Genomic DNA, 26,066 nt, shown 5'->3' on the forward strand with positions numbered 1-26,066 from the left:
AGAACAGCAGAGTTAAAATAAAGTTTCTAAGGAAGAAAAGAAATGTAAACCATCCTCTAAAAGAGCTAAGTGTTGATGAATGCAAGTTAGTGTGTCCTATGCACAGTGAGGCCAAACAAACCCAAGTGTCAGAGTTTGTATCAGGGAAAGGTTTATTGCAAAAGCCAAGCAAGGAGAACACACAGGTCAAGCTACAAAGCCCAAACTCCCTGATGGTTTTTGGGGAAGCGTTTTTATAAGCAAACCTTGGGGTGAGCAATGCAGGGTATGAGACTTTCTTCTGATTGGTTGGTGCTGAGGTAACAGGGCAGTGCTCCAGGAATCTTGTGCTCAGCCATATGTTACCATCCTCCACCTAGGTGGGGGCCTTAGTTCATGCAGAAGAATTCGAAGATGTTGTTATGTATACTTCTTCAGGAGGAACCAGGACCCTGCCCCATCACTGCACTATTGTTTCTTGACTGTTCCTCCTTTGTTTCTGCATTCCTTCACTTTTCTGGTTAGCAACTGTTTGAATTTGCCCTTTGGTAGTCCTGAAAGGTCTAGGAAACTGAAGCCTTGTTCCTATAAGCAAGAAATGGAGGGCTTGGAAAGGATTTGTACCTGGGAGGGCCCCACAGGGTCCTGCTTGGCTTTAGAAACAAATAATGACAAGATCTATATAAGGTCTCTGCATATATCAGAAAGCCTGATGAAAGCTATGTTTTAGTAAATTTATTGGACACTAATGTAGAGATTCAACTGGATACAAGAAGGCATGGTAATGACTGGAGAAAGTGAACTGACACTTTTTATTTAAGATATCATTGCAATTATATATTTTAAAAAATAATAACAATGAATGCTGCAGCTGTTTCTATTCAAGCAGAAAATAATGATTTTATAATTTCCCATTTTGTCTGTGTGTATAATACAAATGATGTTACCAATTACCTATCAATAGACAGCTCTTCCCTGGAGCTAGGTGATTTTGGCACATCTTGAAACTCAAATTAATGAGCCTGTATTAATGATTAGAATAAAAATGTGATTTATATTCAAGTGATTCCCCAGGCTTTGGAGTAAAGCAAATTACAGATTAATTTATATGAACTTGGTAATTTCAAGTATCTATTAAAAAAAGAAGTATACACGTTTTAGGACATATATTTAAATTATTTATCTAAAACATATAAAACACATATTTATAGTAAAATAATTAAAAGTAAGTTTATGCTAAGGACTTAAAGAAAGAAGAGAACTTGGTAACAGTAATTAAAAATAATATTTAAGCAACTTATATTTTATACTGCAATTTGTATGAAATAATATTAAAATAAGAAGTGTGTTATTGAATAACACCATGAATAACCCCAAACCTTAGGTCACTGCTCATGAGATAATACGGCATTTAGTTCATTTAGCCTTTCTGACTGTAATCCCTAAGCATGAGATGAACAAAGTTATCTCTAATTCTGGCACCTAACTCTTAAAGACTGGTGACCAAAAGATAAGAATTAGGAAACCCAGAAGAAAAAGATAGTTAAGTTTTGCTTACCAACTTCAAACTTGTGTCATGGCACTACATAACATTTGAAAATCCTTGGGGATGATTAAATTCATACCTATTGATATCTGGTGCTTACCAAAGCATAAATACACTGCCTCTGAGGATTTAAAGTTACTTTTAAAGGGTATTAACACAATCTATCATATTCACTTTGGAATTTTCTTACTGTAATACTATAATAATGCGCTGAATCAGCTTTGCTGAATCTAACTTCTCTTGAATAGCTTTATTCTGTTTTGCAAGTTCTAATTATGTTGACCAAGACGACCTGGACATAAGTTTAAGTAAATTTTGGTACTGAATTCTCTTTTATACCTTAAAAGCTGTAAACATGCTTTAAAAAATGTTCCAAAATCATTTGTCTGTTAATAGCATTTTTGTCATCAGCTCTAAAATAGACCAGTGAATCAATAATTTGTATTCATTGATCTGGAAAATGGAATATAATTAATATTATGTACATAAGAATAAGACAATTAAATTATAATATATTTGAAAGAACTTATTTCAGTTATATTTCTAGTGTCTTTTTGTTATAAAAAAAGTAATACTTGCCTTTTTAAGTAAAATCTAGCTATATAATCTGTTCAAAAACCAATTCAAAATCTGGGATAATTTAGACCTGGCCTCTTTAGACCTAAGAAAAATATTTTTCACATAGTACACGTTCAATAAATATAAATAGTAATAATTCAACTTTGAAATTATATATGTAAAAAGAAAATGTTATTTAAGAAAAAGTAAACATGATCACAGCAAAGCATATTCTCTGAGATAAAATACATTCAATATAGATACAGTAATCTATCATTATTGATATAGTAATGGTAAGTCATATATATTAATATGTGTTTTATTTCAAAAGTATGCATTTATTACTTTAAGTAAATTCTGAAAGACATATAGTAAACACTGCTTTGTTAGCCAAATTAAAATGAATAAGTCTAAAAAGTGTATAATCATTTTATTAACATTTAAAAGAAATTTCCATGTGCTGATTTGATGACAGGATTGATTCCTGTCACTTTAATCAAAATAACAGGCCATGCTACCCCAGAGAAATAAGACTTCCATATAAAATGGTAATTCATTCACTGCCATCTGTTTACATTAGCACCTCACATTTACTTAAGTATCCATTGATAATTTTTTAATGTATGGAACAACTTGAACTGCATTGGTAGCTTAGAGGGAGCAGGCTTCATTTTTTTACATGCAAGCTATTGAAGGACTTCTACTAGGTTAAGAAGCTAAGGGGATATATTTAAGAAATACAAAAAATAAAGTAAAATAAAAATTAAAAGATAACTGTTAATTTCCTTTCTGAAAAAGCAATACAGTTTAAATAGAAATCAGTAGAAATTATTACAGCTCAACTCAATCAGTTACCACTGATACAGCAGGAAGCTATACTAGAGGTAGGCCATGGAATAGGCAAGCAGTCCTTTCCTAATTAATTCGCACACAGGCTATTTCTTCAAATAATTTCTGAAAGGTATATGCTACATAATGCTTTGTTCATCCAATGACAACAGGTTCAAAAAAGTACTATCACTTTATTTAATGTTTAATGCAATTTAATTATTTAATTATTTATTTATTTATATTTTTTACATCTTTATTGGAGTATAATTGCTTTACAATGGTGTGTTAGTTTCTGCTTTATAACAAAGTGAATCAGTTATACATATACATATGTTCCCATATCTCTTCCCTCTTCTGTCTCCCTCCCTCCCACCCTCCCTGTCCCACCCCTCTATGTGGTCACAAAGCACCGAGCTGATCTCCCTGTGCTATGCGGCTACTTCCCACTAGCTATCTATTTTACGTTTGGTAGTGTATATATGTCCATGCCACTCTCTCACTTTATCACTTACCCTTCCCCCTCCCCATATCCTCAAGTCGATTCTCTAGTAGATCTCTGTCTTTATTCCCGTCTTACCCCTAGGTTCATGACTTTTTTTTTTTCTTAGATTCCATATATATGTGTTAGCATATGGTATTTGTCTTTCTCTTTCTGACTTACTTCACTCTGTATGACAGACTCTAGGTCCATCCACCTCGCTACAAATAACTCAATTTCGTTTCTTTTTATGGCTGAGTAATACTCCATTGTAAATATATGCCATATCTTCTTTATCCATTCATCCGATGATGGACACTTAGGTTGCTTCCATCTCCTGGCTATTGTAAATAGAGTTCCAATGAATATTTTGGAACATCACTCTTTGTGAATTATGGTTTTCTCAGGGTATATGCCCAGTAGTGGGATTGCTGGGTCATATGGTAGTTCTATTTTTAGTTTTTTAAGGAACCTCCATACTGTTCTCCATAATGGCTGTACCAATTCACATTCCCAACAGCAGTGCAAGAGTGTTCCCTTTTCTCCACACCCTCTCCAGCATTTATTGTTTCTAGATTTTTTGATGATGGCCGTTCTGACTGGTGTGAGATGATATCTCATTGTAGTTTTGATTTGCATTTCTCTAATGATTAGTGATGTTGAGCATTCTTTCATGTGTTTATTGGCAGTCTGTATATCTTATTTGGAAAAATGTCTATTTAGGTCTTCTTCCCATTTTTGGATTGGGTTGTTTGGTTTTTTGTTATTGAGCTACATGAGCTGCTTATAAATTTTGGAGATTAATCCTTTGTCAGTTGCTTCTTTAGAAAATATTTTCTCCCATTCAGAGGGTTGTCTTTTAGTCTTGTTTATGGTTTCCTTTGCTGTGCAAAAGCTTTGAAGTTTCATTAGCTCCCATTTGTTTAGTTTTGTTTTTATTTCCATTTCTCTAGGAGGTGGGTCAAAAAGGATCTTGCTGTGATTTATGTCATAGAGTGCTCTGCCTATGTTTTCCTCTAAGAGTTTGATACTTTCTGGCCTTACATATAGGTCTTTAATCCATTTTGAGCTTTTTTTTGTGTATGATGTTAGGGAGTGATCTAATCTCATACTTTTACATGTACCTGTCCAGTTTTCCCAGCACCACTTATTGAAGAGGCTGTCCTTTCTCTACTGTACATTCCTGCCTCCTTTATCAAAGATAAGGTGACCATATGAGCATGGGTTTACCTCTGGGCTTTCTATCCTGTTCTATTGATCTATCTTTCTGTTTTTGTGCCAGTACCATACTATCTTGATTACTATAGCTTTATAGTATAGTCTGAAGTCAGGGAGCCTGATTCTTCCAGCTCCGTTTTTTGTTCTCAAGATTTCATTGGCTATTTGGGGTCTTTTGTGTTTCCATACAAATTGTGAAATATTTTGTTCTAGTTCTGTGAAAAATGCCAGTGGTAGTTTGATAGGGATTGCATTGAATCTGTAGACTGCTTTGGGTAGTAGAGTCATTTTCACAATGTTGATTCTTGCAATCCAAGAACATGGTATATCTCTCTATCTATTTGTATCATCTTTAATTTCTTTCATCAGTGTCTTATAATTTTCTGCATACAGGTCTTTTGTCTCCTTAGGTAGGTTTATGCCTAGATATTTTATTCTTTTTGTTGCAGTGGTAAATGGGAGTGTTTTCTTGATTTCACTTTCAGATTTTTCATCATTAGTGTATAGGAATGCCAGAGATTTCTGTGCATTAATTTTGTATCCTGCAACTTTACCAAATTCATTGATTGGCTCTAGTAGTTTTCTGGTAGCATCTTTAGGATTCTCTATGTATAGTATCATGTCATCTGCAAACAGTGACAGCTTTACTTCTTCTTTTCCAATTTCCATTCCTTTTATTTCCTTTTCTTCTCTGATTACTGTGCCTAAAACTTCCAAAACTATGTTGAATAGCAGTGAGGATAGTGAGCAACCTTGTCTTGTTCCTGATCTTAGTGGAAATGCTTTCAGTTTTTCACCATTGAGGACGATGTTGCTCTGTGTTTGTCATATATGGCCTTTATTATGTTGAGGAAAGTTCCCTCTATGCCTACTTTCTGCAGGGTTTTTATCATAAATGGGTAGTGAATTTTGTTGTAAGCTTTCTCTGCATCTATTGAGATGATCATATGGTTTTTCTCCTTCAATTTGTTAATATGGTGTATCACGTTGATTGATTTGCGTATATTGAAGAATCCTTGCATTCCTGGAATAAACTCCACTTGATCATGGTGTATGACGCTTTTAATGTGCTGTTGGATTCTGTTTGCTAGTATTTTGTTGAGCATTTTTGCATCTATGTTCATCAGTGATATTGGCCGGTAATTTTCTTTTTTTTGTAGTATCTTTGTCTGGTTTTGGTATCAGAGTGTTGGTGGCCTCATAGAATGAGTTTGGGAGTGTTCCTCCCTCTGCTATATTTTGGAAGAGTTTGAGAGGTATTGGTGTTAGCTCTTCTCTAAATGTTTGATAGAATTCGCCTGTGAAGCCATCTGGTCCTGGGCTTTTGTTTGTTGGAAGATTTTTAATCACAGTTTCAATTTCAGTGCTTGTGATTCATCTGTTCATATTTTCTATTTCTTCCTGACTCAGTCTTGGCAGGTTGTGCATTTCTAAGGATTTGTCCATTTCTTCCAGGTTGTCTATTTTATTGGCATAGAGTTGCTTGTTGTAATCTCTCATGATCTTTTGTATTTCTGCAGTGTCAGTTGTTACTTCTCCTTTTTCATTTCTCATTCTATTGATTTGAGTCTTCTCCCTTTTTTTCTTGATGAGTCTGGCTAATAGTTTATCAATTTTGTTTATCTTCTCAAAAAACCAGCTTTTAGTTTTGTTGATCTTTGCTATCGTTTCCTTCATTTCTTTTTCGTTTATTTCTGATCTGATCTTTATGATTTCTTTCCTTCTGCTAACTTTGGGGGGTTTTTGTTCTTCTTTCTCTAATTGCTTTAGGTGCAAGATTAGGTTGTTTATTCGAGATGTTTCCTGTTTCTTAAAATAGGATTGTATTGCTATAAACTTCCTCTTAGAAATGTTTTTGCTGTATCCCATAGGTTTTGGGTTGTTGTTTTTTCAATGTCATTTGTTTCTAGGTATTTTTTGATTTCCTCTTTGATTTCTTCAGTGATCACTTCGTTATTAAGTAGTGTATTGTTTACCCTCCATGTGTTTGTATTTTTACAGCTCTTTTCCTGTAATTGATATCTAGTCTCATTACGTTGTTGTCGGAAAAGATACTTGATACAATTTCAATTTTCTTAAATTTACCGAGGCTTGATTTGTGACCCAAGATATGATCTACCCTGGAGAATGTTCCATGAGCACTTGAGAAATATGTGTATTCTGTTGTTTTTGGATGGAATGTCCTATAAATATCAATTAAATCCATCTTGTTTAATGTATCATTTAAAACTTGTGTTTCCTTATTTACTTTCATTTTGGATGATCTGTCCATTGGTGAAAGTGGGGTGTTAAAGTCCCCTACTATGAATGTGTTACTGTTGATTTCCCCTTTTATGGCTGTTAGTATTTGCTTTATGTATTGAGGTGCTCCTATGTTGGGTGCATAAATATTTACAATTGTTATATCTTCTTCTTGGATCTATCCCTTGATCATTATGTAGTGTCCTTCTTTGTCTCTTGTAATAGTCTTTATTTAAAAGTCTATTTTGTCTGATATGAGAATTGCTATGCCAGCTTTCTTTTGATTTCCATTTGCATGGAATATCTTTTTCCATCCCCTCACTTTCAGTTTGTATGTGTCCCGAGGTCTGAAGTGGGTCTCTTGTAGACAGCATATATATGGGTCTTGTTTTTGTATCCATTCAGCCAGTCTGTGTCTTTTGGTGGGAGCATTTAATCCATTTACATTTAAGGTAATTATCGATATGTATGTTCCTATTCCCATTTTCTTAATTGTTTTGGGTTTGTTATTGTAGGTCTTTTCCTTCTCTTGTGTTTCTTGCCTAGAGAAGTTCCTTTAGCATTTGTTGTAAAGCTTATTTGGTGGTGCTGAACTCCCTCAGCTTTTGCATGTCTGTAAAGGTTTTAATTTCTCCATCAAATCTTAATGAGATCCTCGCTGGGTAGACTAATCTTGGTTGTAGGTTTTTCTCCTTCATCACTTTAAATATGTGCTGCCACTCCCTTCTGGCTTGCAGAGTTTCTGCTGAAAGATCAGCTGTTAACCTTATGGGGATTCCCTTGTGTGTTATTTGTTGTTTTCCCCTTGCTGCTTTTAATATGTTTTCTTTGTATTTAATTTTTGATAGTTTGATTAATATGTGTCTTGGCATGTTTCTCCTCGGATTTATCCTGTATGGGACTCTCTGTCCCTCCTGGACTTGATTAAGTGTTTCCTTTCCCATATTAGGGAAATTTTCAACTATAATCTCTTCAAGTATTTTCTCAGTCCCTTTCTGTTTCTCTTCTTCTTCTGGGACCCCTATAATTCGAATGTTGGTATGTTTAATGTTGTCCCAGAGGTCTCTGAGACTGTCCTCAGTTCTTTTCATTCTTTTTTCTTTATTCTGCTCTGCAGTAGTTATTTCCACTATTTTATCTTCCAGGTCACTTATCTGTTCTTCTGCCTCAGTTATTCTGCTATTGATCCCTTCTAGAATATTTTTAAGTTCATTTATTGTGTTGTTCATCATTGCTTGTTTCCTCTTTAGTTCTTTTAGGTCATTGTTAAATGTTTTGCATTTTCTCTATTCTATTTCCACGATTTTGGATCATCTTCACTATCATTTTCTGAATTCTTTTTCAGGTAGACTCCCTATTTCCTCTTCATTTGTTAGGTCTGGTGGGTTTTTATCTTGCTCCTTCATCTGCTGTGTGTTTTTCTGTCTTCTCATTTTGCTTATCTTACTGTGTTTGGGGTCTCCTTTTTGCAGGCTGCAGTTCCATAGTTCCCGTTGTTTTTGGTGTCTGTCCCCAGTGGCTAAAGTTGGTTCAGTGGGTTGTGTAGGCTTCCTGGTGGAGGGGACTAGTGCCTGTGTTCTGGTGGATGAGGTTGGATCTTGTCTTTCTGGTGGGCAGGTCAACGTCTGGTAGTGTGTTTTGGGGTGTCTGTGGCCTTATAATGATTTTAGGCAGCCTCTCTGCTAATGGGTGTGGTTTTGTTCCTGTCTTCCTAGTTGTTTGACATAGGGTGTCCAGCACTGTAGCTTGCAGGTCGTTGAGTGAAGCCGGGTGTTGGTGTTCAGATGGAGATCTCTAGGAGATTTTCACCATTTGTTATTATGTGGAGCTGGGAGGTCTCTTGTGGACCAGTGTCCTGAAGTTGGCTCTCCCACGTCAGAGGCACAGCACTGACTCCTGGCTGCAGCACCAAGAGCCTTTCATACACAGGGCTCAGAATAAAAGGGAAAAAAAAGAGGAAGGAAGGAAGGAAGGGAGGAAGGAAGGAAGAAGATAAAATAAAATAAAGGAAGATAAAATAAAATAAAGTTATTAAAATAAAAAGTAATTATTAAGAAAAAAATGGACAGACAGAACCTGAGGACAAATGGTGAAAGCAAAGCTATACAGAGAAATTCTCACACAGAAGCATACACATACACACTTACAAAAAGAGGAAAAGGGGAAAAAATAATATATCTTGCTCTCAAAGTCCACCTCCTCAATTTGGGATGATTCGTTGTCTATTCAGGTATTCCACCTATGCAGGGTACATCAAGTTGATTGTGGAGATTTAATCCGCTGCTCCTGAGGCTGCTGGGAGAGATTTCCCTTTCTCTTCTTTGTTCGCACAGCTCCTGGGGTTCAGCTTTGGATTTGGCCCCGCCTCTGCGTGTAGGTGGCCGGAGGGCGTCTGTTCTTCGCTCAGACAGGACGGGGTTAAAGGAGCAGCTGCTTCAGGGACTCTGGCTCACTCAGGCCGGGGGGAGGGAGGGGCATGGAGTGCGGGGCGAGCCTGCGGCGGCAGAGGCCAGCAGGGCATTGCACCAGCCTGAAGTGCGCCTTGCGTTCTCCCTGGGAAGTTGTCCCTGTATCCCGGGACCCTGGCAGTGGCGGGCTGCACAGGCTCCCGGGAGTGGCAATGTGGATAGTGACCTGTGCTCGCACACAGGATTCTTGGTGGTGGCGGCAGCAGCCTTAGCGTCTCATGCCCTGCTCTGGGGTCCACGCTTTTAGCAGCCCCTCGCGCCCGTCTCTGGAGCTCCTTTAAGCAGCGCTCTTAATCCCCTCTCCTCGCACACCAGGAAACAAAGAGGGAAGAAAAAGTCTCTTGCCTCTTCGGCAGGTCCAGACCTTTTCCTGGACTCCCTCCCGGCTAGCCGTGGTGTACTAACCCCCTGCAGGCTGTGTTCACACTGCCAGTCCTCTCCCCGTGATCCGACAGAAGCCTGAGCCTCAGCTCCCAGCACCCCCTTACCCCAGCGGGTGAGCAGACAAGCCTCTCGCCCTGGTGAGTGCTGGTCGGCACCGATCCTCTGTACAGGAATCTCTCCACTTTGCCCTCTGCACCCCTGTTGCTGTGCTCTCCTCCGCAGCCTCGAAGCTTCCCCCTCCGCCACCCGCACTCTCTGCCCGTGAAGGGGCTTCTAGTGTGTGGAAACCTTTCCTCCTTCACAGCTCTCTCCCACTGGTGCAGGTCCCATCCCTATTCTTTTGTGTCTGTTTTTTCTTTTTTCTTTTGCCCTACCCAGGTACGTGGGGAGTTTCTTGCCTTTTGGGAGGTCTGAGGTCTTCTGCCAGCGTTCAGTGGGTGTTCTATAGGAGTTGTTCCTCGTGTAGATGTATTTCTGATGTATCTGTGGGGAGGAAGGTGATCTGCGTGTCTTACTCTTCTGCCATCTTCCCCCCTGCCTTCACAATTTATTTTTATTTGAGCTTGATTTCCTTGGGACCCCTCCCTATTGTGGATTAATGTTTTAAAATATAATGTAATGACATCACACAGAAATATGTGCTGTGGTGACTTTTCCTTCTGGCACAAAATTGCCTTTCTGAAGTACAAGAGACCAACACCAGCAAGCAAGAAAAACTGAGCCCCTCTGAGTGTCCAAAATAGAAAATAGAAAGATGGATTCAGAAAGCTACTCCCTGCCACAATGGCTCACTGAGCACAGAGGCAAAACCCCAGAAAATTCAACTCTTAAAAGGCTCAAGGTACAAATACTTTTCCACTATTCTCAGATTGTTAAATCTTTATCTAGTAGTGAAACCTCACATTCACCTGGCCTCCAGATTCAGATCTTAGAGGAGGAGCTAACAAAATCCACACCCATCCTGTGAATATAAAAGAAGCCCCATTAGTAGTTTTGGGGAAAATGCCAGAAGATTACTAAGTACTATTTAAGATGAATAAAGAGAAAGAAAATAAAAGAGAGAGAGAGAGAGAAAATCAGGCTCAATTAAAGATTCCACAGTATAAAAAGAGGCTAACATGCACACAGTAAAAAAGCACATATTGTTGAAGAAGAATTACTGACAGTTCAGAGGAAGGCAAATTTATACAGTATATGCTTTAGATTTTCAATAAAATTGGAATATGAACTTTATGAGACAAAAAAAGATAAGAATGTTATAACAGTGGGCCAAGAAAAGAAGGATTGGATAAAAGACTAAAATAAAGGGGAGCTTGATGAGATCAGAGAAGAATGTAACATCATAAACAATACAGCTGGATAAAGATGACATTAGAAACAGAACAGAATCTACACTATGGAAAATAAATCAGTACCAAGGAGGTACTGATTTTATGTCTTACACTGAAGGGGAAAGAGATAGATGATAATAGATTCTGAAGCAAAAAGTGATCTTGCAAAGTGGAAAGATAAGAAAACAAAGCTGGATAAAGTTATATATACATGCATTATTTCTAAATACAATATATATGCATTATTTCTAAATATAATACTAGCAAATTAAATCAACCATAATAAGAAAATAATAGTCCTATACCAAGTAAAATTATTCCTGTAATATAGTCGTAGTTCAACATCATGAAATGTACTAATGTAATCTATTGCACTGAGAGAGAAATAGAGAAATATTATTTGAATCTTGATAGATAATAAAATATAGTGAAGATAATGTTTGAGACATAATTTATGGTTTACATACATTAACTCATTTTAATTTTCCCCAAAAAACTTATGCTAGTTACTATTATCATCATCACTTACCTGATGAGGAAATTGAGGCAGAGAGATTAAGAGATCAAGACAAGGTCATCCAGCTAGAAAGTGACAGCTATTATGTGAAGAATGCAGATTTTTTTGTTGTTTAAAAATTGGATATTCATATTTATACATTTGTGTATAATATGAATACACGTGGTCTTATGTATAAAGAATTAGACAAAATTGCTCTAAAAATCTGAAGAATAAACTACTTTACACCATACAATATTACATATGTAGATATACATTTAAAAAAAAACTGAAGCAACATACAGCAAAATACTAAGGAGGCTACCTCTGATTGATCAATTTAATGATGATTTTGATATTGTCTTTTCTGCTTTTCAGTATTTATGTGCAATATTCGCATAAACAAAAACATAAATGACAAATGCACAGCAAACATTCTCAATGGTGAAAAACGGAAAGCATTTCCTCTAAGATCAGGAAGAAGGCAAGGGTGTCACCTCTCGCCACTATTATTCAGTATAGTTTTGGAAGTCTTAGGCATGGCAATTAGAGAAGAAAAAGAAATAAAAGGAATCCAAATTGGAAAAGAAGAAGTAAAACTGTCACTGTTTGCAGATGACATGATACTATACATAGAGAATCCCAAAGATGCTACCAGAAAACTACTAAAGCTAATCAGTGAATTTGGTAAGGTTGCAGGATATGAAATTAATGCACAAAAATCTCTTTCATTCCTATACTAACAATGAAAGATCAGAAAGAGAAATTAAGGAAACAGTCCCATTTACCATTGCAACAAAACGAATAAAATATCTAGGAATAAACCTACCTAGAGGAGATAAAAGACCTGTACACAGAAAACTATAAGATACTGATGAAAGAAATCAAAGACGACACAAACAAATGGAGAAATATACCATGTTCTTGGATTGGAAGAATCAATATTGTGAAAATGACTCTACTACCCAAAGCAATCTATAGATTCAATGCAATCCCTATCAAACTACCACTGGCATTTTTCACAGAACTAGAACAAAAAATTTTACAATTTGTATGGAAACACAAAAGACCCCAAATAGCCAAAGCAGTCTTGAGAAAGAAAAATAAAGCTTGAGGAATCAGGCTCCCTGACCTTATACTATACTACAAAGCTACAGTAATCAAGATAGTATGACATTGGCACAAAAACAGAAATATAGATCAATGGTACAGGATAGAAAGCCCAGAGATAAACCCACACACATATGGTCACCTTATTTTTAATAAAGGAGGCAAGAATATACAAAAAGACAGCCTCTTCGATAAGTGGTGCTGGGAAAACTGGACAGCTACATGTAAAAGAATGAAATTAGAACAGTCCCTAATACCATAGACAAAAATAAACTCAAAATGGATTAAAGACCTAAATGTAAGGCCAAACACTATAAAACTCTTAGAGGAAAACATAGGCAGAATGCTCTATGACATAAATCACAGCAAGATCCTTTTTGACTCACCTCCTAGAGAAATGGAAATAAAACCAAAAATAAACAAATGGGACCTAATGAAACTTCAAAGCTTTTGCACAGCAAAGGAAACCATAAATGAGATGAAAAGACAACCCTCAGAATGGGAGATCTTCTGCCCATTATTGGATTGGGCTGTTTGTTTTTTTGATATTGAGCTGCATGAGCTGCTTGTAAATTTTGGAGATTAATCCTTTGTCAGTTGCTTCGTTTGCAAATACTTTCTCCCATTCTGAGGGTTGAGTACTCAGAAGACTTTTGCCTCAGTCTTCCCAGGGAACCCTCATGCACTGTTGGTGGGAATGTAACTTGATATAGCCACTATGGAAATCAGTATGGAGGTTCCTTAAGAATCTAAAAATAGAACTACCATATGACCCAGCAATCCCACTCCTTGGAATATACCAGAGATAACCATAATATTTAGCACCCACTCAGGTTATTTGGAATAATCTTCCCATCTCAAAATTCTTAATTTAATCACATCTGTTAAGTCTCTTTTGCCATATAAGATAACATTCACAAGTTCTAGGGATTAAGATGTGATCATTTCTGGAGACCTGCCGCATAGGCCAAGCGTCCTAAGAACAAGGTTGGAAATGAGAGGGGAAGAGAAGAGGAGACACTGGAGTGTTCTGTGAAATTTCATTTTTAATAATTTACAAGTGTTCAGTCAAGAAGAAACAAACATGAAGCCAAAGCAAATATACAAAATAAAATTTCATTGTTATTTTTAGGTGTTTTAAATGTTTATCTACGTTTGAAAGGGCAGACAACGATAGAGAATCCACTGTGGTCTTCAAGTGGGAATAAAGGACAACGGTGGAATGAGGCACATGTTAATATATATCCAATTACTTCATTTCAGGTAAGAAAAGAACAGTCATGTCTGCGGATATATTTTTGCACTTGAGCATAATGTTAAAGGCAGATCTTGAGCAAAATTAGAATGAGTATGCAAAAATTCTGACATGAGCATCACAAAAATAACATGATTAAGTTTCCCTTTAGTTCTAAAAGTTGTTTTATAAAGAGAAAATGTCCTTTTCTCTTATTAATTAACATCTGTCAAGTAATATGTTTGAATAATTGTCTATCCGAATTCAAGTGATTTGCCTGGAGAAAACGTAATTTGTTTCTATAAAATCATATGTGTGTATTTTTTTCCTTGAAGACAAACAGCATACATTCTTATAATAAAGGAAGCTGGATGATCAATTCTCAAATAATCTGTTTGAATTTTACTTGATGGAATTTTGTATACGTTAGCAAAATCTGTGAGGTAATGTCATTTTAGTAATTTATTACTTTGATTATCAAAGTTAGAGAACTTTAAACAAGTTACTCTTATTTGTTTTTATATCGAAAAGAAGACAGACTTAGATAGGATTAAGAGAATTAGCTGCAAATATATAATAAAAATTTTAATGATTATAGCAATGGTCATCATGGCTAGAAAAAATTTTTCATGAACTATTTTAGTGGAGAAAATAATGTAGTTTTAGTGATTTTAGCAACTTTATATATGTATTTTATATACTCAGGCTGAGTATGTTTTTCTACTGGGGATTTCTTAATTGCATTTCATGGCATTTAGTAAGGGTATAGAAATTCAGAGAGCTTCAATTATGCCAATTTTCAATTGGTGGAATGCTGTCTTCTTGTAACTTAATCTATAAAATTCTAATGACTGATTTAGAAATTACACTTCTAAAACTAACCAGAATGATAAAAATGCACTCAGTTTTTCACTCTGGTAAAGAATAATGGAGTAAATCCTAGCTGATTATCTACAAACACATAAAAGCAACTCGATTCATAGATCCTAGTAATTATTTTGTTTCTATGAAGAATAAAATAGTTGAGTAAAAAATGAACAAAAATAAGTTGAATAGAGAATAAAAAAGAATAAGAAGAGAGAATAAAAAATTTGAATGTAAAGCAACATATCATTAAACCAAATTAAACTGGGACGACAGAACTCCAAAGCATTACTGATAAAAGTAACCTTAATATTAAAATGTACATACCTCTATAGGCATCAAAGAACCTTTCTTTCTAAAAAAATGATGTTCTTCTAGACGTTTTTGCTTCCTATGTCACTGCCTTACCAACACAAAACTATTAAATCAAATACATGTAAAGTAAGTATTAAGGGACTAGTTATATTAATGTTTCCTTCAGGATAATCCTTTATTGCCATAGACATCAATTTAGTAAATATTTATTGAGTACCTTCAAGACAATCATTTATTGTCACAGACAACAGTACAATAAATACTTATTGAGCTACTACTGTGTGCCGGGCACATTGCTAGCCATGAAGATTTCATAGTGATTGTTTACCTCAGATTGGTGGAAATACACATCTAAACACATACATCACATACTGTAATAATTGCAGTAATAGAAATATGCACAAGTTTCTATGAGCACACCTAATCAACGAGAAGAGTATGGAGGAGAGTCAAGAGAAGCCTGTTATATGGGGTGAAACCTGAAGAGAGGGATTGCAAAGTAGAAAAAGATCTAATATTAATATTGCAGCAGAGTTCAGAGTAAACCGAGACATGGAGGTCATACATCACAGGATTTGTCAGAGAAACAGAGAGACATTTATCTGGAATTTGGTACACAAAAATAAATCAAAGACTGATGTGACATGAGGTTAAGGAACCTCAAGAGCATAGACACTGGGGAGTTATGGAAAGATTTTACTCAGGGGATGACATGGTGCATCACTTAGGTTGTTGTATGGAAGATGATTCAAGGAGATAAAATCGGGCCAGCAAACCAGTTAGAACACTGTCGTAAAATCCACATAAAGGATATTGAAAGGACAAACTAGGGAAGTGGTATGAAGAAAAGAGGATGGTTTCAAGATATACTTAGGTATAAAAACTAGCAGAACATCTTTATGTTGGGAATTTGGGAAGTAGCCATGAATGACCAAGAAGCTTCTAACTGGGGTGTCTTGAGTAATGTCTGTTACTTTATCCATTACCTTAAATAACAAAACGAGGAAAAGAGACAAGCTTCAGGGATGATTATGGTTACTTCTGTTTTGGACATGTTAATATAAAATGCCTGTGGAATATCCTCTTAAAGATGTGCAGAAGGTAGGGCCTCCCTGGTGGCGCAGTGGTTGGGGGTCCGCCTGCCGGTGCAGGGGATGCGGGTTTGTGCCCCGGTCTGGGAGGATCCCGCGTGCGAGCCATGGCCGCTGGGCCTGCGCGTCCGGGGCCTGTGCTCCACAGCGGGAGAGGCCACAGTGGTGAGAGGCCCGTGTACCGCAAAAAAAAAAAAAAAAAAAAAAAAGGTGTGCAGAAGGTTATTGCATATGTTTTTCTGAAGCTTTGGGGACAAACATTTTTGTAGGTCATTAGGCTGTATGTGCTGCCTAAAACTCTGGGAGTGGTTGATATTTCCAAGGGAAAGTGTACACATGTGAACAGTGATTAAAGACAGTGGAACCACACAGAACACTAACCAATCATTAACATGAACTGTGGAAGAGGAGCTTGATCCTAAGTAGTGTTTTTTAGAGTTATAAGGAAGGAGATCCAGGAAAGATTGGTGCTCGCAGAATTTAAAGACTGTGATTCTCAAATTGGAAAGGAGGTCAAGTCCAGTAGACTGGTCATTACAGAGAGTGCCCACTCTTAAGAAATTTGCATAAGGTAGTAAGGAAATTGGGGAAACCACCATCTTATCTAAAATTATTTCACTATTCACAATTTATAGAATAACCTACTGTCTTCACATTCACTAATCATTTCCTTTGCAATGTCTAATGTGCTTTCAGTCCTACTCAGTGTATTTTTCATCTCAGCCATTATACTTTCCATCTCTGTAAGTTCAATTTGAGTCTTTTTTAAAAATACATTTCATGTCTTAAGTTAATGTTTTGAACCTATTAAATCCAATTATAATAACTGTCTAATGTCATTGTCTGCTAACAATATCATCTGTGCCAGTTCTTGGTTGGTTTTGATTAACTGATGTTTTCTCATCTTTACAAGTCATTATTTTCCTGCTCCTTTACATGTCTGGTAGTCTGACTGGGTGTCAGACATTGTAAATTTTACCTTCATAGTTGCTGGATATTTTTGTGATTCTTTATTCTTGAGCTTATTTGTGATGTAGTTTAGTTACTTGGAAACAGCTTGATAATTTTTGTTCCTGCTTTTAAGATTTGTTACATGAGACTAGAACAGTGTTTGATATCAGGCTGATTATTTCTCAATACTGAGGCAAAAGTCTTCTGAGTACTCTACCCAATGCCTCATGAATTACGAGGTTTCCCAAGTTCTGTGTTAGCTGGGTACTGTTACATTAAATGCATCCCCCTGGGTCTTTCCCAGGTCTTAGGCAGTTTCCTCACATTCAAGGCCTCATCAGGACTTTGCTGAATACTTGAGGGGTACCCTCTGCAGATGTCTCTTTCTCTGCAATTCTTTCTTGGCCTGTATTCTACCCTGCATACTCTAGCTGCCTTGGATTCCTTGGACTCTCAGCTCTATCTCCTCAACCCAGATTTTCTACCAGGCTCTACCTTTGTTCTGCTTTCACCATAGTCTATAAATTCTGTATAGGGCAGTCATAAGATAAACCTTGTTTGATTTCTATCACTCAGGGGTTCACTGTTCTTCATTACCTGATGGCTAGTGTCCTGAATACCATTCTTTCATATACTTTGTCCGGTTATTTGGTTGTTTCAGTTGGAAAGATAAATCTGGTTTCTGTTACTCTATCCTGGCTGGAAGCCAATCCAAAAATGAAGATTTTGAATCAATGAATTTCTAAACTATTTAAATTACCAATGGGAAATGAAGATAAATAAAACCATATTTTTATATTGGATCTCTAGGTCCTTATTTCTCTGAGATAGTTCTAGGTCCATTGGCTAAGGACTTTCATTTCATAAATCTTGATTGTTCAAGGAAATGCAACTGCACCATCCTACCCCATTTTTTAAATTTAATTTTGTTTTCACGTTTCTTGTTGTTTTCAACTTTTTTCAGACAAAGTATATTTTTCTTCAAAAGTCATTTATAGGGCTTCCCTGGTGGCTCAGTGGTTGAGAGTCCGCCTGCCGATGCAGGGGACACGGGTTCGTGCCCCGGTCCGGGAGGATCCCACATGCCGTGGAGCGGGTGGGCCCGTGAGCCATGGCCGCTGAGCCTGCGCGTCCGGAGCCTGTGCTCCGCAACGGGAGAGGCCACAACAGTGAGAGGCCCGCGTACCGCAAAAAAAAAAAAAAAAACAACAAACAAACAAAAAAGTCATTTATAAACTATCAAGCTTTTCAAAAATCTTGCTTTGGTATATGATGCCTACCAGAAAAGCATGGCAAAGAAAAGTATGGAATATATTACTGTACAGATTAAGTTGTGAGAAGTTTTAAGGTTATTCAAATGTAGATTTGTGGCATTCTAGGATGTCTTTAATTCAAGTGGAAAGGTTATCTCTTACCTCTCAGAATTTTAAATGAAATATAAGTGATTTTGAGACTCTGTTACATTGACACATTTTATGTTTTGTTTGGAGTTGTATGCCTTCAAATTAGTTTGATCCATAAACACTTTAAAAAAACAACCACTTGCAAAGTTCTTTGTCTCAGTGTGTCCAATTAGTTTGCTTAGCTGAAAATCAAATTATTGTGTAGTATTTTTCAGGCAAATAGAAGTTTTCTCCTACTGAAATTTCTTTTGGGGCTCTTTTTCTAGAATTAATTTAGCATGATCGGTACTTGTGAGGAAAATATATTTAGCTGGATTCAGAAGGATTAGGGAAAAAATTTCCAAAAAAGTAAAATTAATATGGTGTTAGTCTTAGAATGTCACTGTTATTTTATATCCTACACCAAGGAAAATATTTAACTATCCTTTTAAATGCTTTACTTCTTTCACAGTACATTCCAAATGTTTTGTGAGGGAAAAGTATAGAGACATTATAATACTGTCTTTACATTTTCTTAGGTATAGGCGAAAAGAATTCTGGAGATCTTCTTATATCCTCATTTAAAGATTTGAAAGTATGTTTTGAGACAATTTATCTTAAATCACACAGATCCTTAACATTAAATATGGATTGGAAAAGAGATTATAATGCTCTCATTACATCATGCTGCCTTTATATATTTCTATGAATAATAATAATCCAGAAAATATCATCCTCCTTAGTAGCCATTACATGCTCACATAGATACATATCTGACATTCTAAACCAAATTCCGGAGCAATTATAGACATGATGATGGCTCCTGAAGTAACTATTGAAAACATTTTCTAATTGCAATTCACAATGAGATCTAGTTCTTTTTGTTTTTGCCAACAGTCAAAATCTCATGTTATTATTTCAGATTAGAAGCTTTAACAACCAACTGACATTTATCCAGCAAGTTGGACTGGCAGAGTCTTGTGAAGTTAAACTCAGTGTTAATATTTATATAGTTTCTCCAGAGAAAAAGCTTAGGCTACTCACCTGGTTTATTATGTTACCTCTCTTCAAATCTCTTCTGTACTGGTTAAGGATAGTTCTGCTCTTTGCAGGTAAGAGGGAAAAAATAAAAATAAAAATAAAGGATAGTTTAATTATTTGCTGAACCAGGAATAAAATAAAGGTAAAATTATTAATGTTAATAGCTATTTTCAAATTTATTCACATCCTAAAGTTTTTCCAAGTGATGTACACTGTCAGTTTTCAAACTGCATTCCAAGACTTTGGCTTTGCCTTAGCAGTAATGATCAGAAGCGATGTCTCTTGTCAGAAAGAAAACATTTGCAGAGGCACTATTAATGTTGAGTCATCATCAGAAGTGCGTTGTAGTCTTTGACTCCCCATTTACTTTTACTCATTAGTGCTACATGTAGCTCTTCCTCCCTTTCTGAGAAATTATATTTGAACATAAACTTTTACAGCATCATCTGTATCTCCCTATATATTGACGTCTATATCTACATGCTTTAAAGCATTATAAATAAATGTAAGAAACTGTCAATTGATGAATTGAAATAATTTTGTGTAGTGTAATTCTAATACAGAAATTCACATACATTTTTTAAACTCCCACTTGCCTTTACTCACCAGGAATTAATTTTCTGATCATGCAGTATTTCTTGCATATTAAATTTGCTGAATTGCAGGCACACACTGTGAAAAGTTACAATTTTAAACTTGTTTTAGTTAAGGGAAACCATTTTAAGTAAGATCAGTGTGATTATGTGTGAAGAACAGGTTTTGCACAATTTGAACACTCTTTTTAGGAGACCTAAACGTCAACATTTTCTCCCTGAGAATCTAGATGCCATTAATTCGGTCTTCAAGGCAATTAAGCCAAATGCATTTCAGAAGTATTGAAGAGGAAAAGAACATAGTCTTATCCTTGTAATGTAATAGTAGTCAGAATCATGATGGTACTTCATTAAAATATGACATATTTAATCTATTAAACTAGAGAGCATTTCTTCTCTGAGTGAATGTAATTCAGACTTTTTTCATTGCATACAGATCACATCTTCCAAGTTGAGATACATCATATTATAATGGACTGTTATAGTTTCTCATCTTTGTATTTGAGAAAAAAGATGTTTGTCACCAAGGATTTATTTTTAAAAGCACTTGAAAGTTTGGCCAAGGTACATTATTTAAATTTAATACCTATGCATTTTATTTCTGTTATCTATCTCATAGTCAAAAACAATATAAGGAGAAAATATCCCTCTAGGTCTTCATCTCAAAGCCGTTTATAAGTCTATTAGAATCTATAAAATCGTGTTATAATAATTCTAGTTGGAGTTCAGAGCATAAACAGAACAATGCAATAAATATTTCTTTGTAAGAGTCAAATGAGTTAAAAAACAATCTATATCTTCCCAATAACAAAGCTTCTGTGGAAATTAAAAGGAAACAAGCCGACAACTACGCAGTACCTTTTTCTTTCTTCATGTTCAAATAGGACCCTGAGGAAGACTACGGTATGTCTCTAGCCTATTGGATTGGATTCCCTATCATCACAAGATTTCAAATATATATTAAAAGTACCAATTATATAACTGTGCCAAGAATTTGATTGTCAAAAGTTATTTTTATCATCCCAGTAATAACTACTACTAATTCTCTGATTTATTTCCACACAATAACTAAAACACTGCTATGCTTGGAAAGTAATCAAATTGCTTTATTCAGAGACAAACTGTATTATCTATAGTTGTGCAGATAAGTGTAAATAATAAATTTACAAATCAGTCAGCTTTTATTACTGTAACACTTCATCAGGATCACCGAGGGATGAAGTATTCATATAAAAGAATGTTCTAGATAGAGGCAGCCCTCTGTACATAAGACAATTCAACTTTTGTTGATTTGTATTTCTGCTGTTCAGCCAACTTCACATTTGCGGTCAACATATTGCCAGTAGGCAGGCAGCACACATATTAAATTCCATCAGTCAATCTACTCTCTGATGTTTACCACCAAAGTCTCCCCAACACTCCCTCTCAATCTGACCACAAAAGAAGGGTGGCAGCATCCTTCACAACCTCGCTGCTTCAAGACTTTTGTTTTTAGCACAAGCCTAGGTTCAACCTTGGGTTTTTGATCAAGCTGCACAGCGAGGCAGAAGGAAGGAAAGAAAAAGAAAATTAATAGGAAAAGTAGGAATGTTTAATACTTTAAAGTCAGTAACAGAAGTTTTGAAATGCTTTGAGCAATAGCAAGATCATTCCAGGGAAAGAAGCTTTGAAAAGTTCAGGAATGATTTTGATGATTTAGACATTTTAATTTTGATTTTTAAAATAATGCCCTTATTTTATATTGACACTTATCTCCAGGTAACAGCAACTTATTAAGTGAAAATAATTGTGTACTTTAAATAAGAAAAACTGTGGATAATTTTATTGTCTACTCACCTCTACATACCTAAGATGGAAAAATCCATGTCTCTCAAGCATGTTCCTCCAGCATCCTTCCCAATGCAAGGATTATGACTTCAGCTTCATCTCTTTAGATTTCAAGTGGGAGCAGGTGCAGAACTTTCTAACCTACCCGTATTAGCCTTTTCACCAACATCTCACTTCGCACACAAATCATACTGGAATGCAATCCTCTATCTTTGCCATGGCCACATTACAAACCCTGTATTCTGTTCTACAAGCAGTGTTTACTCCCTTTCTCTTTCTACTCCACCTCTTAAAATTAAAACTCTTGGTGCTTGAAGAGGTTTCCTCTTCACCATACCAAATGTTTCTGACTAATACATTCTTATTCCTGCTTCCCTCCAGAATTAAACTTGACTGGGAGGGAGAAATCTACATTTTCTTCCATTCAGTCCTTTAAAAGAACTGCGTAAAAGAAAAATTTGTGATGACAGCCCTCCACTTTCATTAAGTAAAGTATTAGTCTTGGGGGCATGGTGGAAAATATTTGCTTTTGTGGAATCAGACTCTTATAGCATAAATCTTTGAGTTCTGACTTTCTCCAAGATAACATTCCGTTCATGTTGTTATCTTCAGGGGAGAAGACTCAGCATCACATGACTGAAACTAAGAAGGGGGTGGGAATACTATTGATTTACTCTTAACATTGATTCTCTACCAGGTAAGCAGCACATGTCAAAAAAAGGAAAATAATACCCAAATACTTAAAAACCCATGGTTAGGAAAAAGGCGATGCCTTCTCACAGATAGACTGCTGATAGAGGCAATTTATAATGACCCTAAAGAACCATATAATAATTGTGTGTAATAATCGTATGAAATTCAGCCTTGTTCATCTCAGCCTTGTTCAGAATAACTGAAAATAATTTTAATGTCTAACAATAACAATACATGCTGGTTAAATAAATTTTGTTGCATCCATGACATGGACTATTCTGCAGCCATTAAAATGACTTCTTTTCCAAATTCAGTGCTCTTGAATTTTTATACCATTCATTTTTTTTTTTAATCTTCTCTCTTGCAATTTAAATAGTCCTCTGAGGGCTGTGTAGCCACTACCCAGATAACTTCCAAAACACCACCCTAAGTCAAATGCAAGTTATCATTTCCAGGCAGCCAAATTAATGCTTCATTCCTGATTCCATCTGAGGATGGAGAATTCATATACTGCCAATTTAGTTCTAAATACTTTAACTCTGGTTTGCCATTTTATTTTGGCTTCAGTGACAAGACAAATTGGATGCCTTTCAAAGAAATGTTTTTGGACACTCTTTATTAACATACTTATCTCAACATAGGTAAGCAGGAAACCCTCTCTACACAAATTAAATATAATAATAATATAATAATAAAAACTTCCCCAATCTTTTTCTCTTATCAAATTTTTTCCTATCATGAAAATTATTCTTATAGACCATATTTAAGTGGGGGAAAAGACTCAATACAAAAGGTGGTAACTAATGCCTCTACTCTCCTACTTAGAGATTTCGATTGATAAAATTATGACAGCATATCAGAGAACAATGGTAGCCTTCACAAAAGTAGTGTAAGTTCTCTTAAATTCATCACAAATTTGCTTTTAAGGAGTCATATTAAGATACTTTGAAAAACAAAAATTTTGGCATTGATAAAAACAGACTTTTACTCCAATTTGTTGCAATGAAATAGACTAGAAATTGTATTAAAATGCACACATTAGTTTGATGTTGAAAACAGTTATTAGGCTAATTTTTCTTCAGAAAAAACAAAGTAGGTATTTCATTTTGGTATGTAGAAATTTTTCTGGGAATATAATCACTACATGCGTAGGTTATTTTTTAGTATCAAAAGAATTAAAAGGTTTTACTGGAAGCAAGGAGTAATTGTGAGATAAGACAAAATTTTAGAAGACTCTTATTTCTATAAAAATGAAATAAAAATTTGCTAATTGGGGCTTCCTTGGTGGCGCAGTGGTTGAGAATCTGCCTGCTAATGCAGGGGACACGGGTTCGAGCCCTGGTCTGGGAGGATCCCACATGCCGCGGAGCAGCTAGGCCCGTGAGCCACAACTACTGAGCTTGCGCGTCTGGAGCCTGTGCTCTGCAAAAAGAGAGGCCGCGATAGTGAGAGGCCCGCACACCGCGATTAAGAGTGGCCCCCGCTTGCCACAACTAGAGAAAGCCCTCGCACAGAAATGAAGACCCAACACAGCAAAAATAATTAATTAATTAATAAACTCCTACCCCCAACATCTTCTTTAAAAACAAAACAAAACAACTTGCTAATTGTCCTTATATTGACCTTGTATCTAGAATTTATTAATAAATGGAGACTTATTTCATTCATCTATTCTTTCAACACTAATGTCTTACCTCAGTGCCAACCACTGTTCTAGATACTGGAAATTTAAAGGTTTGTCACTAAACACTCAACATAAGTAAACCCATAAATATCTTCAAGGGTTTAGAAACAAAGCATATGGGGAATATGATGAATTTATTCACTGTATTTGCAAGAGATCAAACAGTTTTACAGAGACGGTAAACCCTTGCTCTGTGCTTCATTAAACATAATACTGTTGCAGTGAACCCGGAACTCATTCATCCATAAAATATTTCTAGAAAACCAGTGTTATGGGATATGTTTAGAAAACATTGGAGGGAATCTATTTCAGAGAAATATTTCAGAGAAAAATTTTCTTTACCTCTGAAAACAAACAGTGATACGATTTGTAATAGTAGCTGCTTTTATTCTGTTATTCAATTAAGTTTAGTTTTGTTTTAAAATTGACACAGAGCTTGTCATACGGAAAACTATGCTATACAAGGAAAATCCTATTGGTTTTGTTGAGAAAGTTTATGTTTTTTGCAAGTAAGAATTCTGAAGACCATCAATAATAAATGATGCCAGGATTGTTGTCAATTTTAGGTTTGTCTCCTCGATTCCTCAATAAAAATTCATCTGCAAATCAAAGCCCTGCATTTAGGTTTGTTTTATTCATATTTGTAGCTCATTTTTGAAGGTATTCGAGGTCCTGGCATAGAAGGTGACATTGCCATTGATGATGTATCAATTGCAGAAGGAGAATGTGCAAAACAAGACTTAACGACTAAGAGTAAGTGTCTCTTCTTGGATCAGTTGGTGTGATGTTAAAGTAACGTAATGATAATTAAACTAATGAGGTCTAATTGTTAAAACTAATTTATTTTTAGTTTATTTAAAAATTTCCTATGCATGAGACCCTAAAATTTTAATTATATTTTAAAATCAAAGTATTAAATCTGATGGTAGGCATTTGAACTCAGTTATTTGACCTAAAATAAAAGTAATTTTGATTTAGGTCTATGTAAGGCAAGCACACTTTGGTTTTTAATTAAGATTTTAAAATATTCTTAATTTATATTATTAATTTCAGAGGATTTTTTTCACTTTTATTGAAATATTTGGCTAATCTATATACTCAGCACACATTTATATAGCCATGGCTGTTTTTATTCCTCCGAGTTTATGAATGTATTTTGTAGGTCTAACTTTTGCCAACCATTTTAACAGATTCAATATTGTGAAGTGTCTTAGTATATATATTAAGTAATGGAGCAGCCTAATTCTTTGCTGGTATAATTAATCTCCTTATACCTGCATCACAATCTTGTTTAGTAATTTGGTTTCACTTTTTATTCTGATTTGAATATTATGGTATAATGATATCTTCAAATTGTATGATTTTCACCAAAAATCCATTTTTAGTAAAAGAGCTATAAATAAAAAATTATAAATAATGCAAAAAGGCATCAGAATTATGTGTTGGGCTGTTTCTTAAAATCCTCATTGTATTATTCATGTGAAGGTGAGAAATCTAAAATTATACTTATGAAAAATTCCTCTTAGTTGAAGAATTTTCATAGGGCCACCTAGAATCTTTAATTTTGTGGTCATTTAAAGAGGTATCAATCAAACTAAATACATACAAATAACTCAATTATTTAGCACTTACAAAAAGAGCATGAAAATCCACTTTGTGTAAGTCTATAGCAAATCAGGGTCTTTGTTAATTGAGTATAGTTAGTGAGAAATTATATCAGTCTGGATGTTGAAAGTCAAATTTGTACAACT

The 26,066-nt window shown here is 35.5% G+C and overlaps 1 protein-coding gene across 3 annotated transcripts in view; it reads left to right on the forward strand.

Annotated features, from left to right (window-relative positions):
- Positions 1-26,066, forward strand: part of MDGA2 (MAM domain containing glycosylphosphatidylinositol anchor 2) — a 310,614-nt gene that overhangs the window by 280,745 nt on the left and 3,803 nt on the right. For 2 of the 3 annotated variants that reach the window (XM_079911897.1, XM_079911896.1), the window contains 2 exons: positions 13,773-13,903; positions 24,963-25,068. In XM_079911897.1, coding sequence (XP_079768023.1) covers positions 13,773-13,903; positions 24,963-25,068 — 237 coding nt within the window. Of the gene's footprint in view, positions 1-13,772; positions 13,904-18,083; positions 18,299-24,962; positions 25,069-26,066 lie in introns of those variants that run through there. The other variant, XM_079911898.1, reaches the window with a different exon arrangement.

Source organism: Stenella coeruleoalba, assembly GCF_951394435.1.
Source record: "Stenella coeruleoalba genome assembly, chromosome: 2".
Lineage (NCBI taxonomy): Eukaryota > Metazoa > Chordata > Mammalia > Artiodactyla > Delphinidae > Stenella > Stenella coeruleoalba.